The following is a 15569-nucleotide window of genomic DNA, read 5'->3' on the forward strand; positions in this document are numbered from 1 at the left end:
AAAATTTATTTAACACATGGTCATATTATAATAACTTCCATAGTTTTAATATAACAGAAAACACTTAAAAGTTAAAAAAAAAAAAAACATACGAACATAGAAAAGGAAAGAGGATATGATGGAATGAAAAAAATAAGAATTAAAACCAAATCAGGGATAATGAAATGATCAAACAGTTCAGCCAAGAAGATTTGCTAACACAAGCAAAACAGGGATAATCTCAGTTCACTGCAAAACGAGGATCATGGCTAGGCGCAAATGGGTAGGAGTGCGCATGAAAAACCTTCGCCATTCCTTATCCTTGAACAGTGTCAGTGCCCTAACGTACTGCAACGGTGGTATGTCCCCAAGCTCAAGCAATGCATCTTGACATGCATCAAGGGAATAATCATCACCACCTGCACTTACAGCCTCAGTCTCATGTTCTCGTGCACGTGAATGTCCTGTTTTGGCTTGTACATAGGATGTGAAAGCAGCACACACATCATCAAACCCACTTGACCGTGACTTTTTGGAACGGCCACTGTCCGTCTGGCTGGTTGCAGGGCCTCTCTTGTGACTTTTGCCCTTTGCTGGATCTATATACTCATCCCCGAATAAGTCAACAGGAATGGCCTCAGCAGCATTACTCCCACCAGCATTACTCCCACCAACGTTACTCCCACCAGCATCAACGTTCCAAAATTTATTTAACATGTCGTCTTCTTCTTCTGAGTCAAGGGGTCCTTGTGTGGATGCACGAGACAGGGCCCCTGTAGCACAACAATTTTCAACAATTTCTGCCATTTCCTGAAAATATTCAAACCCTTTTGTCCTAAACTTCTTCACATTTCTGCTAGCCTACAACAAGTACAAAACAAGAATTAAGCATTGTGTATATCATGAAACGTTTAAAATAAAATTAGAAAATAGTACAGATTAATGGAAAACCTTATCCCAAAATTCATCGGGTGCAACAACAGTGCCTATAATAGGATCCCATCCCAGACCAGTTTGTGCCTGGAGTCGCTTGAATGTCTGGTAATCAGCTTTCAAGCGCTGATATTTTTGGCGCACCTTAACACCTGTATACCGAAATCCATATATGTTGTGCAACTGATTTGCATAATGATTCCAATGCCTAATTGTCCATGAAGTAGTACGGCCCGTTGTTTGATTGTTTCTAACCTCATCTCTCAACATATTTATTAATTTCGTTTCAATTCTGGGCGTCCACATTTTGGTGTTCTCATTGTCATCGGAATTATTTCCATCCATCTATAAATATACAAATTATATTTAAACTAGTTCGGGATGAATATACAAGCAGAACAAAGTAATTTAAAAAACACTGCGATGGATATACAACAATAACAGTGCAAAATGATTTGAAGGAGAACACAGATAAAGGAAAAAGTACAGATTATTTTATTTCAAGGAAAAAAGTACGTAGCAGATTAATTGAATTTAAATAGCTGAAATATAATCACAAAAAAAAAAAAAAAAGTTCAGATAGCAGAAATATAACCACAAATAATAAATAAAAAAAAATCGACTTTTATAAACCCAAAACCAACTTTTTTTCCTGTGTCCCAAACGACCCCTTGCAAGTAGTCATGGAAAATACATTTTTTTGTTTTATCAAAAAAAATTTTGCATAAAAGAAATTTCGCTAAACCGTTTTTTTTTAATTCTATAAAATGTAATTTCAACCACTAGAAAGAAAAGGAGGGTAAAGTATGGTATGAACTCGATCAAAACAAAAGTATGGTATGAACATTTTATTTATTTATTTCTATAAATTAAAATATGACTCAAAATAATAAAAAATTAAAATACATACATAAATATTCTAATATGTTGAAAAATTATGAAAAAATATAATTAATTTTAACATAAGTATATTGACTTATCTTTTCATAACATCAAAATAAAAAATATTTTAATGTAAAAAAGATAACATTATTATTTTTTCGTTTTTAATTCATATTCATATGAATGATAAATTATTAATAAAAAATGAAATGCTATAAAAATTAAAAACTTTACTATATTTTGTATAAATCTTATTTACCATATAAATAAATAAATATAGACATATATATGTCTAAATGGTAATGTAACAGTAGCTATCCCTGGTTTTAACCGTGTGTGCCAGCGCTAGGGGTGTCTTTGCTCTCAAAGCCTCAAAATTCAGTTAACATTGGGGTGTCTTTGCTCTCAAAGCCTCAAAATTCAGTTAACATTGTGTTTAAATAGTAGGAAAGAAATCAGTAATTTTTTTTTAATTAACAATCAGATAAAAAAAAATTTAATATTGGTTGTTAACAATGTAAAAAAAAAAAGCTTAATTAAAAAAAACACAATGTTAACAATGTTTTACAAAAAAAATTAGTTAACATTCAATGTTTAATAATGTGTTTAACATTGTGTTATATTGATTTGAATTCAAAACAAATCAGTATTGGTTGTTAATTGAAATTAAGAAAAAAAAATAGTAAAAAAGCCGGTGGGTTCAAACAGTTCAGTGAGGAATGGTGGTTCAAACCATTCAGGAATGGAAGGTGGAAGACAAAGCGGCAGAGAGGTGGGAAGACCGCGTGGTCGACCGGCCGGTCGACCGGCCGGATGACCCGGGGGACGACCGGCCGGGTGTGTATGTTCACTGCCACTATACATTTGATAGAAGAAAGGTTCAAACCGTTCATAATTTCAAATAACAACCGATCTGAAATGGAAAATACGACATACCAAATTCTGATAAACCATTTACGAACTGATTTCAACTTCTCCAAAATCATTTATACATAACAGATGAATGATTTACACTATTTTTGAAGAACAAAAAGTTGAAACAGTTGATCGACTCGTTTGAAATTATTTTCAGATAACAGATGAAGGATGAAGGATGAAGGATGAAGGATTTATTTACCAGATTAGTGGGAGTTGAATAATTATCGTCGGTGATGGAATGTGTATACTGATTGAACGAGCCACTGTTTGCTCGTCGAATTCGACAATAAATTTGATAAATTTGACCTGAAAAAAAAAATTAGAATGAATTTTTCAAATAATTTCCCTATAACAAAATATGTGAATAATTTTGTGAATAATTTCACCTCGCAGTCGTCGTTGATTGGTTGCCCGTAATAAGAATCGTCCGCAACGCACAAATCGTAACTCAGTTGATTTGTGAAATATGATACGAGTATGAAGCGGGTTGGATAGATTCATTATTTATAAAATGAGTCTGACCTCTGAAACTCTCTGAAACTCATCCGTGATGAATCTGAACACTGACAAGTCGCCCGTGATAAATCTGAAGGACAGGTGTAGATGAGGTTCACGTGAAAGTTGGGAGATGATGAACAAGGCAGAAACGTTGAAAAGGAGATATTTGCTACCAAACAGATTTTGAAAATGTAATTTGAATTAACACGCGGAATCAATTTTTGAACATCGTATCCAAACGTCATACGCGAGCCCACATGTTGAAAATTGATTTCAGTTAACAACCAAACAGAGCCCTAGAGTTTCGAGATAAATGCATTTACTAGATAGAGAAATATCACCAGAATGAATGGTGTTGAAATAGACAAAGAGAATAGTGACGAGTTCAAGGATCTATTGCAGAGACACAAGAGTATAGAGAAGAAGAATCCAGTGAGGAAGAACTATCAATGATGGACGTTCGATGATTTGAGCGAAATAGAGAAGCCTGATTAAGAAATAGAGAGAGCTAAGGCACAACTAGGACAAATCAAGGGAAAGAAAATTGAGTGGAGAAAAAAATGAAGAAAAGTTGGGAAAAAATTTAGGAGAAAAATTACTTAGTACAACAAAATAAAATCACGTCATAGATAATTTTTTCAACATATTTTTTATTAAAATTTAGTTAAATTATATATATATATATATATATGTCTATAAGTGTATATAGATATTTTAAAAAGTATATCGTTTGTATATTATTATTTCTATTATCTTTAATGAAGATACTATGGCTAAAAATAAATCTAAAATAGAGATAGGTGATCAATTGCAATTGTCACTTAGGGATGACACTTCAAAATTAATTGAGAGAGTTGAGAGTTCAGAGAGAATGAGAGTTTGAGAGACAAATTTGTTTGTGAGAAATAAAATGTGAGAGGGGTGGTATTTATAGGACTTTCAAATTGAAAACAAATTGAAATGACAATTGAAAAGACAATTGAATATCTAAACTTTTTTTTCAATTGAAAATACAAACAGAATATCTAAACAAATTGAAAAAATAAAGTTTTACAAATTTTTAGGGGCACTCACGGTTTGGTGGTTCGGTTGCAGCCAAAGAAATCTCAAATCCACTATCCGTCCAAAATTGGGCGGATTGGAAAAAATCAATCCGTAACCATCCGCTCATCATCACACATTCATCCAAAATGCGGCGGGTTGGTTCGGTTTAGTCAGTTTGGATCGGAATATCCACTGCTCACCCTTACTCACACCCATCAATTATAGGGCAAATTACACTAACCTCCCCTGATGTTTAGTATAATTATAAGGGCCTCCCCTGTAGTTTTAATAATAACACTAATCTCCCTTACTTTTGAAATTATTATAAAGATTCTCCCTTTTGCTAACTTTATTCCAAACAGTGTAAAAAATAACATTAAATGACTAAAATACCCCAACTCCATCTTTCTCTCTCTATTAACCCAACTACTCCAACATTGCCGCATCTAACCCACCAAATCCTAGAGAAAGATAAATTAGTGACTTACTATCTAAGGCTATCGTCAGCTTCCATCTCCAAGTGAGCTTACATTTAAATTTAAGGAAATATTACACATTCATAAAAAAATAAAAAAAAATAAAAATTAGGTTTTTAATTATTAATATTTATAAAATTTATCATTTTTTAATAACTAATTTTCAAAATCACTACTGAAATGAAATTTTTTCTAAATTTAAAGTAAGCATAACTAAACTTTTATATCCCACCATGCAAGGCTATTGAAAAAAAAAAAATCTCACTGAATTTGGGAATATAGTCACCATGACTAAACTTTTAAATCCTATTAGATTTTTTATTTTTATTTCTCTTTTGTTTCCCATTAGAATTCTTATTTTTATTTCTCTTTTTGTTTTTTATTTTATTTTTTGTTTGTTTGTTTGTTTTAATTTTTATTTAAAGGTCACACTATTATGCTATCATAACCAACCTTTCTCGTACAAAGCAATTCAAAACATATAAAAATATATATATACACACTATATAGGGAAAGCGAATCGTAACACTTTTTTGTTTAGTTTAATTTTCGCAATCAATTTTCCAAAAACATTATGAAAAAACTAAAGATTAATTTGGTGTAAAAAATTAAAATAAAAAAAAATGCTCATCATTTTCACATATTTTTTTCTATTTTGGGTGCAGAATTAATTTTAAAATAAGCAACATTCCTAGTACATGGCAATTCAAAAAATATACATATATAAACAGATATAGGGATGGTGTGAATCATAACACTCTTTGTTTGGTTTAATTTTCATAATTAATTTTCTAAAGAAGTTATGAAAAACTTAAAAATTAATTTGGTGTAAAAATACTCATCATTTTCACATTTTTTTGGGTGCATAATTAATTTTTAAATATTTAAAAATATTTTTTTGGTGTTTATTTTTTAAATTAATTTCTATTTTTCAAAAAAAAAATCATAAAATATAATTTGAAAATGTAACTTAAGAGATACATTTTGTTTTTGAAAAACAGCATTTGATTGACGTTTCTATATATTAATGATGGTACTGTTTGGCTGAGGGTAGTGTTTTGTTGTAAGCTTGTTGGGTCTTTGGAGGTAGAAGACACCCAAGGGTATTATTTAATATGTTTGGTTTTAATTTTTTAGATTTAATTTTTTAAAAATTGAGTTTTTTTTATTTTTTTAAATTTTTTTGTTTTTAGTGAATATTTTTAAAATTCAAAGCAATTTTTTTTTTTTTTTTTTTTTTTTTTTTTTTTTTTTTACATTTTTAAGATGCACCTTACTTAGATGTATCTAAAAGTAAAATAGTTATAAACAAATATTTTAAAAAATTAATAAATATACAAAATACGAAAATATACTAAATTCACATAATTTTTTTTTTGTATTTTTGATATTTTTTTAATTTTCTAAAAAATAATTTCACAAATATTATATTTTTTAAGTGTATTTATGTTAGGTGTATCTAAAAATTAAAAACAATTCTTAGAATATTAAAAAAAATTAGTGAAAGCAAAAAAATAAAAAAAAATAAAAAATTTCAATTTTCTAAAAAGTAAAATTTGAAAATCCAAACCAAACAAGTTGAATTGCATTTAAAGTCTTAAAACATGTGACATCAGCATATTTTGATAAGAGTTTATTGACGAGAATAGTAAAACTCAGTTTACAGTGAATTTGACATTAAAAAAAGAATCAAAACAAAACAAATTTAAAATGCAGTATATATATATGGGGGGTAATATTATGCACACACATAATGGGTGCTACAATTCTAGTAACATAACAAATAACCAAAATATATACTAATAAATTAGAATGCCATGCGGCACACAGGACACGTTTGGCTAATCTTGAACCGTTTAAAAATACACTTGTCATGATATTTATGAGAGCACGGTAACATAGTAACGTTAATTCTAATTAGAAGAGTTTTCGAACATAACGCGCATGTTTTTTTTTTGAGAAGCAATCGCACATGGTTGAACTAAACATGAATCTTTAGGAGTCCTTTTCTCCAATGCTTCAATGGATGATTTTGTGGTTGGCAACGAAATGAAATGATTGGGTTCTCTCATAATTTCTCTCATAATCCTGGCAACTGCCTCTTCCACGCTCAAATCAGGTCTTTGAAATGTTCTAACCACAACATCTAGAACAATCGGCAATACTTTTGGGTTTGGGTACAAATTCACCATTACACGAGCAAATCTGCGCACCTCATTTATTATTGACTCTTCAATACTCGAGGGTAAATTCCTACAACGTAAGTGACCAAACAAAAATACTTTCATGTTCTCGCTCTCTAGAAAATCGTTGTGACTGAAAAAAAATACCCAACGATATGAGTCTAGCAGTATAACATCACTATCGTGGTTCTTGCCAATACTATCGCTGCTACGAGTAGGTTTCTTGAGTCCATTAGAAAATTGTAGTTGAACATAAATGCCATCATCAATCGGCCCACAAGAGGGTGTGGCAAGAATTTTCTCGTCCTCCCAACAACAGTAGGCATAGCTATGATCCATGTCTATGGTATTGTATGATCTGATGATACCAAAATAAAAAATATCAAATATGAAACAAACAAATATATATATACATATATAATGATATAAAAGGGAGATAGATCAAGAAGATGGGTACTAAAATTTGCTAAACAAAATCTAAAGGAAGCATACATTTATAATAACATTCTATATCCAGTTTGATTTGGATATTAAATTTCCAAGTAATACTATACAAACAGAATTTGTATTTAAAAAATTCATGGATAATAATGTGTTTCATTTATAGTCATTCATCAATCTAATTCATAATTGCAAGACTAGCATTACCACATTATTCGTGTCTTAAATTTTGTATGAAAATTATGTGTGCATATCATTTTTCTAAATTTCCTTTCGATTTTGCTAGTGATATGAAAGAGTGGTGACAAGAGTGGCCATGAAAATTGCAACCACAACATTTTTCTTTGAACAGTTACTCCAAAAAAAAAAAAAAATTGAGTATGATCTTTCTAATAAAATAAACTATGAGTTTTTAATTTTGTTAATTTAAATTTAAAATTTTTGATTTATTTTCAGTTTAAACTATTTACTTATTTTCAGTAAGTAGAACCAATGTAGGTGTATATAAAACATCTAAAATATTATTTTTTATTGAGTTTAATGACTAAAATATATATATATTTTTTCCAATGATTTTACTTATCAAATATAGACAAACAAAATCAAAAAATTAAAATACAATTTGATAAAAGAAAAAATTTATTTTCTTATAAGGATTAAACCCTGAAATATTTTTTGTAATTTCTTTTTTTTTTAATAATTAAAATAATGGTGTACGTCCCACTGCTCTCATGTATTCGTGAGCAATTTATTAGTCATTTTTTTTTGTACCATTGCTCTAAATCCTGTGTGGATTTTGAGTTTGAGAAGTTTTATGGTCTGATTGTTTCTTGTTTGAGATTTATTTATTCATTTAGTTTAATTTTTTTTTTATTTTTTTGTTATGCTTGAGATTGTTGTGCTTATCTAGAACACCCAACTACATCAAAGTTGATGATTATTATGAATAATTAGGATAAAAACTAGAATTAGAATTAAAACAAATACAAATATAGAGAATGGAAAGGAAACACACGGCACCAAGATTTTATGTGGTTCAGCAAAACCTACCTCCACGAGCAATAATTTTCACTAATCAAGAGCAATCGTACAAATAATAATTTTTAATATCAAACAAGAACGAATGCGTACCTTGCAATCTCTCACAAAAACCTGAAATATTTCAACATGAGAAATCATCCATATTTATAATAGAAAAATCGTACCCAAGTATTAAACCCAAACCCACAAGGAATAGAATTCTAGTTATTAAATTAATTTAGTTTCTTATAATCCAATCGAAAACTAATAAGAAAACACTTACAACCAAGTCAAATAAGAATTCTCTCCCACAATCCTAATCCATAAAATAAAAGAATAACAATAAATAATAATAAAAAATGAAGAAGAAAGAAGTATATTCAAATACAAACTGATTTCAGAGTGGATAATAATCACACGCAAGTTGTCTCCTTCCTTTGCTGTAGAACAACATTTAGGTTTATTTTGACTTTAGGAAAAGCATAAAAAATAAATAAATAAATAAAATGTCTGTGACCACGTTTTTCTATTTAGCATAAAATTATAATTTTAGATTTAGGGTTCACTTTAGGAAAAAAGAAGAACTTAACATCTATGAAGAAGGTTTTTTTACCAATGTCACAGTGATTCATTATCATTCTCTATCGCCAATCCTCGCTCACAACACCATCTCGTGCTCAATCACAAGGCCGGCCCTGAGGTGAGGCGACTAAAGCGTTTGCCTTGGACTCCCAATTTTGAACAAAATTTAGGGCCTCCAACTAGGGGAGTGTATCATGTCGTACTATTTCATAATTACTTCAATATTAGTTCAATTTATTTATTTTCATGTCGTCATATGGCGTTATTTTGATTCGTGTCCGATTGATATTTAATGTGAAAATTTTCATTTTTAGTGTAAAATAACTTAGCAAGTGTATGGAGATTTTTCCCATAAGTTGAATTTTATAAAATTTATTTCTACTAAATGAAATTATTCATAGAATGTTTGATTTTAATTCAACTACATTTTTCTAATTAAGAAAATTGTACCTTATCACTATATATTTTTTACTAAATTGACTCTACAATAGGTAACAAAAAAATATAAGTCTTAAATGAAAAAAAGATATTAGCCTTAATTATTATTTTACATACTTTTTTATTCAATTAGATAGAGTTAAATAAAAGATTAAAAAAACAGCAGTGATTTAGACCCCCTCAAATTTCAACCCCCACCACCCCCACACACACGTGGCGGGTGGTGATTGGAGGAGGAGAAAAAAAAGAAAAAGAAAAAGAAAAAGTGACCAATCAAAAAAGAAAGGGGGTGGGGGAAAGGGGGTCCCAATCTTTATTCTTAAAAAAATGCCATGACATTCCTTAGTGAACATTAAAATATATAATTAGTAATTCATGTTATTGCGTCGTATCATACTTGGATTCATGTTGAAAAATAATCAACCCTAACTTGCTAATTTTATATATTACTTGAGTTGTGTCGAAAATTATCATCTTTATCCCCAGTTAATTTTAGTTATTACAGCATTGATAAGCTAAAAAATAAAGATTCAATTTAACTAATTGAAGTTCAACTATTATATATATATATATGTTATCTAAATTTTGTTAAATTGTAATGCAATAGAAATAAATTTTTGTCTTTTTTGTTTTATCCAAACAAATTTTTTTTTTTTTTTGGATAAATGAAATATGAAGGGTCCAATTTAAAAAATTTGCCTTAGGCCTCTAATAATTCAGGGTCGGCCCTGCTCAATCACTCTCTTATTTCAACTATTATAGACATGGTTATCAGAATCTCGATCCGGATCTTACGATCCATTTGAGTACAATCGATCCGGATCATGTAAAAAACTCTTTGTAGGTAGGATCTTTCGATCCTAGTAGTGGGATCTTATAGGATCGTGGAATCCCGATCCGAATCCGATCTTATCCGATCCAATTTATAAGTCTTGTTTTGTATTGTATGACATATTTTGTTGTAAATTTTATGTTTGTTATCTAAATACCAATTTATGTCGTCAAAATAAATATTAAAAATTAAGTAGTATTGAATCAAATAAACTAAGAAAAACAAATTAGGAAACAAACATTCAAATATTGCGGTAATTTAAGAAAATTAAATAGTCGGAAAAACAAACTTAGCTTTAGCGGAGTCTAAGAAGGGTAAGATGATTGCAACTTTATCTCAATTTCTGGAGAAATTATTTTTGTGACTCGAATCCGCTCCACTAGGGATGCTAACGACAAACCTTATCATTCGACTAAGCTACTCTTTTGAGTTCTTAATCTATTTTCATTTCCAATATTGTTAAATATTTTTTCTTCACTTTTTATGCATTATTGTGCATTGTAAAGTATTTTGTTATAGAATTCTTCTTCTTCTTCACCTTCTTTTTTGATAAAATACAGAACTTTTACCGTCGGATTTTCTATTGCATAATATTATATATACATTTTACATGGAGTATTATATTTTTCACAATATCTTCACTTCTTTTTAATAGAATATAAGTTCATTTTGTGTATACTTTATAAGAAATATTTATTTAAATTAAATTATTATGTAATTTGTCTTTATCGGTAGGATCTTATGATTCTCGATCCGATTCTACGATCCGATCCTATGAACACCTCCAACGATCCAACATAGGATCCCGATTTTAACAACCTTGATTATAGATTATTTATGCATATATATATGTATGTGTATGTAACGCCCCCATTTCCTATGCCCAAATGATAACACAACTATCATGGCTCCTTAAAAGAAAACAGAAATAATTCTCCACACTTGCATTACATGATACAATTAGTTCCTCAATGCGATTATACGTTTAATCCAAAACCAAATAAATAAACAAATAAATACCCCCAAGGGTTTACAAGTTTCCATGGCTTAGGCATGGTTACACAAAATGGTTATTCAAACCCGCACAAATACAGCCCTTGGCTTACAAACAGAGTTATATCAAAATGAGAGCCTTATACTCTCAACACATATTTCTTCCCCTTTAGTTAGGTAGAATCACCACATCTTTTCCTGCACAAAAATCCCGTAGGATGAGCATAAAGCCTAGTAGGAAATCCTTAACAAAGTATATACATTTTATACAAGTCTCAAGAGATGAAATGCACATGTCACGCTATGCTCCTTTTTTGAAAGTAAATCACATTTTCATCTTTTGAAAACCATCATGTTCAATGATGTCATGCAATTTCAATAGTTTAAAACTTAACAATTTATCTCAAGGGCGGTAAATATGACTTTGGTAATCTCTAGGCTGGTGTTTGCAAGTAGACTATACAAGGACTACCAATTTGTCATTTTTACCAATATTAATTGGAAGGCTTGACACCTGTAATTTGTCATTTTTACCAATATTAATTGGAAGGCTCGACACCTATCATCTACACCACCTTTCAAGACTTACTACCGTCTTTACCCCAAAACCATTCCATGAAAACTTATTTCTCAACATTCTTTTCTCAATGCAAGTTTTCAAATCAACTTTCAAAGTGTAATATAATCAAATGAATTGATATGCCAATTTCACAAGATGAATATAAATACTTTTATTCCAATTCATCATCCAAGGAATAACACAATTCCTTCTTCTTAAGTATCCTCAACAATTAGTCATTTCAAGACTATTTCAATGTTTTGAACAATAATTTCCAAAATGAACAGCAATTCTCATATTCCAGGAAATTTATCATTTACATAAATATAAATAGGAAATTTTCTAAACATTCATTTGTTTTGACACACAAAATAAATATAACAATATCATTCATGGATTTTCAATCTCTTTTAAAAATCCCCAATTTCTAGGTTTTCTTACCAAAACTGCACAGCTCAAATCTTTTGAAAGAAAACTTTCCAAAATCATCTTTTCTTCAATCAATGAAGATCAAAACCCAAAAGATCATTTTAAAAGAACAAGAGGCAAACCCACTTTCAAAATTGCTCAACTTTTTGAATCAACAATCAATTTTCAAAGCTATCGAAGGAAGATTTTGAAAATCATCTAGATCTTGCAAAAATATATATACACATATATATATATATATATATATATATAACTCTAAGAAAATTCCTACCTCAAATTTTGAAGAAGAAATGAGATGAAACCCCCAAAATCAACGGTGTCGAAACTCGATCTTCACCGCACACAATGAAGCCCTTGAGAAGTTAACCAACTTTGATGAAGAAACTATGACAGAACTCTAATGGATCTTGAGGTTTTGATCCAATTTGGCGTAGGAAAATGTAGAGAGAAGGGAGAGAAAAGGGTTTTTAGAGAGAGAGAGACCTAACAAGAGTGAGATACACTCAGCCTAAAGAGAAAAAAAGACTAAAATTTCGGACTCACCTACTACCATACATGCGGCGCTTCTCCCGCACTTGCATTCCCGCACCTGCATTTATTGCAGTAGCCAACACGCCCTCCCCTGTTTTCCTCATGTGTGGCTCAAGCAAATTTGAATGTATTTTGCATTTTTGCTTCGAGGGTGCTGCCCCTTGACCCTGCCAGGGCGCTACCCTCGAACCCGCCAAGGGGCGCTGCCCTGTGGACCCCCACGAGTTGACCGAGTAGCTCGACCCCCGATGTACTCAGCGAAGTGGCAAAACATGAAAGAATTAACTTCCAATACAACTCTGCAAGGCACAATTCGGGTTGGACTTGCATCTAAAGGTTTGGAGACATTACCTGTTCGAAACACACCACTTGTGATTACCCAAAAATGTAAAAAAAATAAAAAAATAGAGAATATTTGGTAGGTGTTATGATTTGTTTTTTTTGGGTGGGGGAGATGGAATATAGATTATGATGATGTGTGTGAGTGGACAAATATATTTGGTTTTAGAGAAAAAAATGATTTTGAAAAGAGAGAGAGAGAGAAGTGGGATGTGAAGGTGGAATTTCTCATTGGACCATCCCATGTGTCCTTTACTTTCTATTTGGTTGGACTTAGCTAGCCATTATCTCTCTCTCTCGATAAAAGAAGAGGGAATGAGGGACAGAATTTGTTAAAGCTAAAAAAAAGACACACATGGAATGGGGCTATTAAAAACAACACTTATCTCTCTCTTCGGGGGTGGAGCATTTTCGAATAATAAAAAAAAGAAGATAAAGAGACACAACATCTCTCTCTCTGAGAAAATGTATTCGTTTCCTCGACTTGGTACGATCACCATCTGTGAAATCAACAGAGACTTGATTACGGCCGAGAACCTCTCAGACGATCAAGCCAAGGAAACTTATGCCAAAGTTCTCGGAATTGTATTTAGTGCGGTTTCTTTTCGGACTGATCATCTATTACCATCACCGAATCCCGAACAGGGTTTGCAACAACTAGGAAGATTGATGAGAGTGTTTAGAGGAACAGTTGGTCAGCAGCACTGCAGGTTTTTTTTTTAGCAATTCCCTTAAACGCCTTTTTCATCCGAATGATGTAAAATTGTTGCCAGAGGTTGATCTTCATGGAGTGAGTTGGCATCGACATAAGCATATTTTAGCATTCATTTCTAGGCCAAATCATGTTACAATTCGTGATTATGAGGATTCAGCAGAACGGAAGGAACCATGCAATTTGACCCATGAATCCCAAAGAGATGTTAAGCTCCTTGAGTGGAGGCCAAATGGTGGGATGACACTTTCTGTAGCATGCAAGGGTAGAATTTGTATATGGACTGCTTCTTATCTTTGCAATGCGGCATCTGTGAGATCTGGAGTTACCTCTGGCACTATTGCTAGGGGCACCGGAACTCGATGGACTCTAGTGGATTTTCTTCGAAGTCACGATGACGAACAAATTAGTGCACTTTCTTGGAGTCCAGATGGAAGATATTTGGCATCTGAGAGGAATTTTGACATCAAATCACGAAATTTTGAAATGGCAAGAATAAAAGGAAATCTCAATGAGATTGCTAATGCTTGTCAAGAAGGTGGTGAAAGAAGGTGGCATCAAATTGAACTCAATTTTGAACCTAAGGTTTTAGACCATAGTTCTTAAGATCAAAATGAAGAGCTTGGTGAGAGCAACGTTTTGACCGGTGGACATTGAAATCCAACAAAGTTGGAAATTGGGGTTTTTGCTTGTTTCTCCTTCTAGCTTGAGGTAGGGATTTTTCCTACACTTCTTTATGCACTTTTACTTGATTATATGGAGTTTAGAGTTGCATATATATTGATTAGAATTTTTGGAAAATTTGTAATTTATTTGCTTAAAAGGAAAATTTTGAGAAAAATAAAAAGTTGATGCCCAAATTGCGAAAGTGTAAACTTGGAATATGTTTGTAAGGTTATGAAAGAGCTTTGTTTTAAATTTGAACAAAAACGAATTTCGATTCAATCGGTTTTGAAATTTTTACCGGTTTGTGACCAAAAGAGCATTTTTAAATAAAACAAAGGAATTATGTTTAACTTTTGGGGCTTTTGATCAAAATAGGATGTCATAGTTGAATAATGCTTGGAGAACAAGTTTGGAAAGAAAATGATGTTTTCTTGGGCATTAACGGTATTATTTTGCTTAATGTATCTGTTGGAATAAAACCGATACGGTTAGAAATGGATCTTGAGAGGTTACCGGATGATATTGTGATATGAAAACTAGTTTAGTTGTTCACATTTGATGAGATGTGGAATAGATTGTATTTATCATAATTTTTATGGAATTTAATTGTTTAAATATCCGTTTAGAAATATTTGTTTGGGGCTATCGGTGGAGGATAGCCGTGATTGTTGTAGAAATGCATGAGACTTAGGTAAATTGAATCACATTTCTCATTTGTTGCATTGGACATTGCATTACATTCATTTCATTGGAAATGTATCTTTTTTTGAGAAATGTTTGTAAAGATATATGTTTGCGAAAAGATGAATACTTGGTGAATCTGGGTAAGGGGTGTGGAACCGCGCAGTTAGGTGTCGAGCCTTTCAGTTTGCTGGTAAAAATGATAGTGGTAGTGCATTAGGGCCTACTTGCAGACACTCACCTAGAGATTCACAGGGCCCGTATTCATGTAACAGATATGGTTTAAAATGGAAATGGTTTTATATTTGTTGTGCACCTCAGCATTGTATGCTTTATAAAAAGAGAGATAAACTGTTTTATCATGAGCATGGCATGAGCATACTCCTCTTTAGTCTTGTCATTGTTCATATGTTGTGTAGTATATCTCTACTAG

At 31.4% G+C, this 15569-nt stretch overlaps 1 protein-coding gene and 1 pseudogene across 1 annotated transcript; one reads left to right on the forward strand and one right to left on the reverse strand.

The window, feature by feature from the left end:
• On the reverse strand, positions 1 to 3480 carry LOC145813719 (uncharacterized). The gene is made up of 4 exons (XM_082909611.1): positions 3099 to 3480; positions 2912 to 3018; positions 931 to 1257; positions 1 to 840 (listed from the first exon to the last, which is right to left on the reverse strand). The coding sequence occupies exons 1-4, from the start codon at positions 3211 to 3213 to the stop codon at positions 226 to 228; spliced, it is 1164 nt and encodes a 387-aa protein (XP_082765737.1). The 5' UTR covers positions 3214 to 3480; the 3' UTR covers positions 1 to 225.
• A 10062-nt stretch (positions 3481 to 13542) lies between these two features.
• Positions 13543 to 14395, forward strand: LOC114267105 (aladin pseudogene; annotated as a pseudogene).
• The last annotated feature ends 1174 nt before the right edge of the window (positions 14396 to 15569 follow it).

The sequence above is a fragment of the Camellia sinensis genome, chromosome 15 (genome assembly GCF_055761805.1).
Source record: "Camellia sinensis isolate YWXY chromosome 15, ASM5576180v1, whole genome shotgun sequence".
Taxonomy (NCBI): Eukaryota; Viridiplantae; Streptophyta; class Magnoliopsida; order Ericales; family Theaceae; genus Camellia; species Camellia sinensis.

Excerpts from the sequence above, each read along its gene's own strand:
- LOC145813719 (XM_082909611.1), bottom strand. The coding sequence starts at position 3,213 with ATGAATCTATCCAACCCGCTTCATACTCGTATCATATTTCACAAATCA. Across the intron at positions 1,258-2,911 it reads ATTCAACTCCCACTAATCTG|ATGGATGGAAATAATTCCGA; the intron begins GTAAATAAATCC and ends GTATATTTATAG. Across the intron at positions 841-930 it reads CCGATGAATTTTGGGATAAG|GCTAGCAGAAATGTGAAGAA; the intron begins GTTTTCCATTAA and ends TACTTGTTGTAG.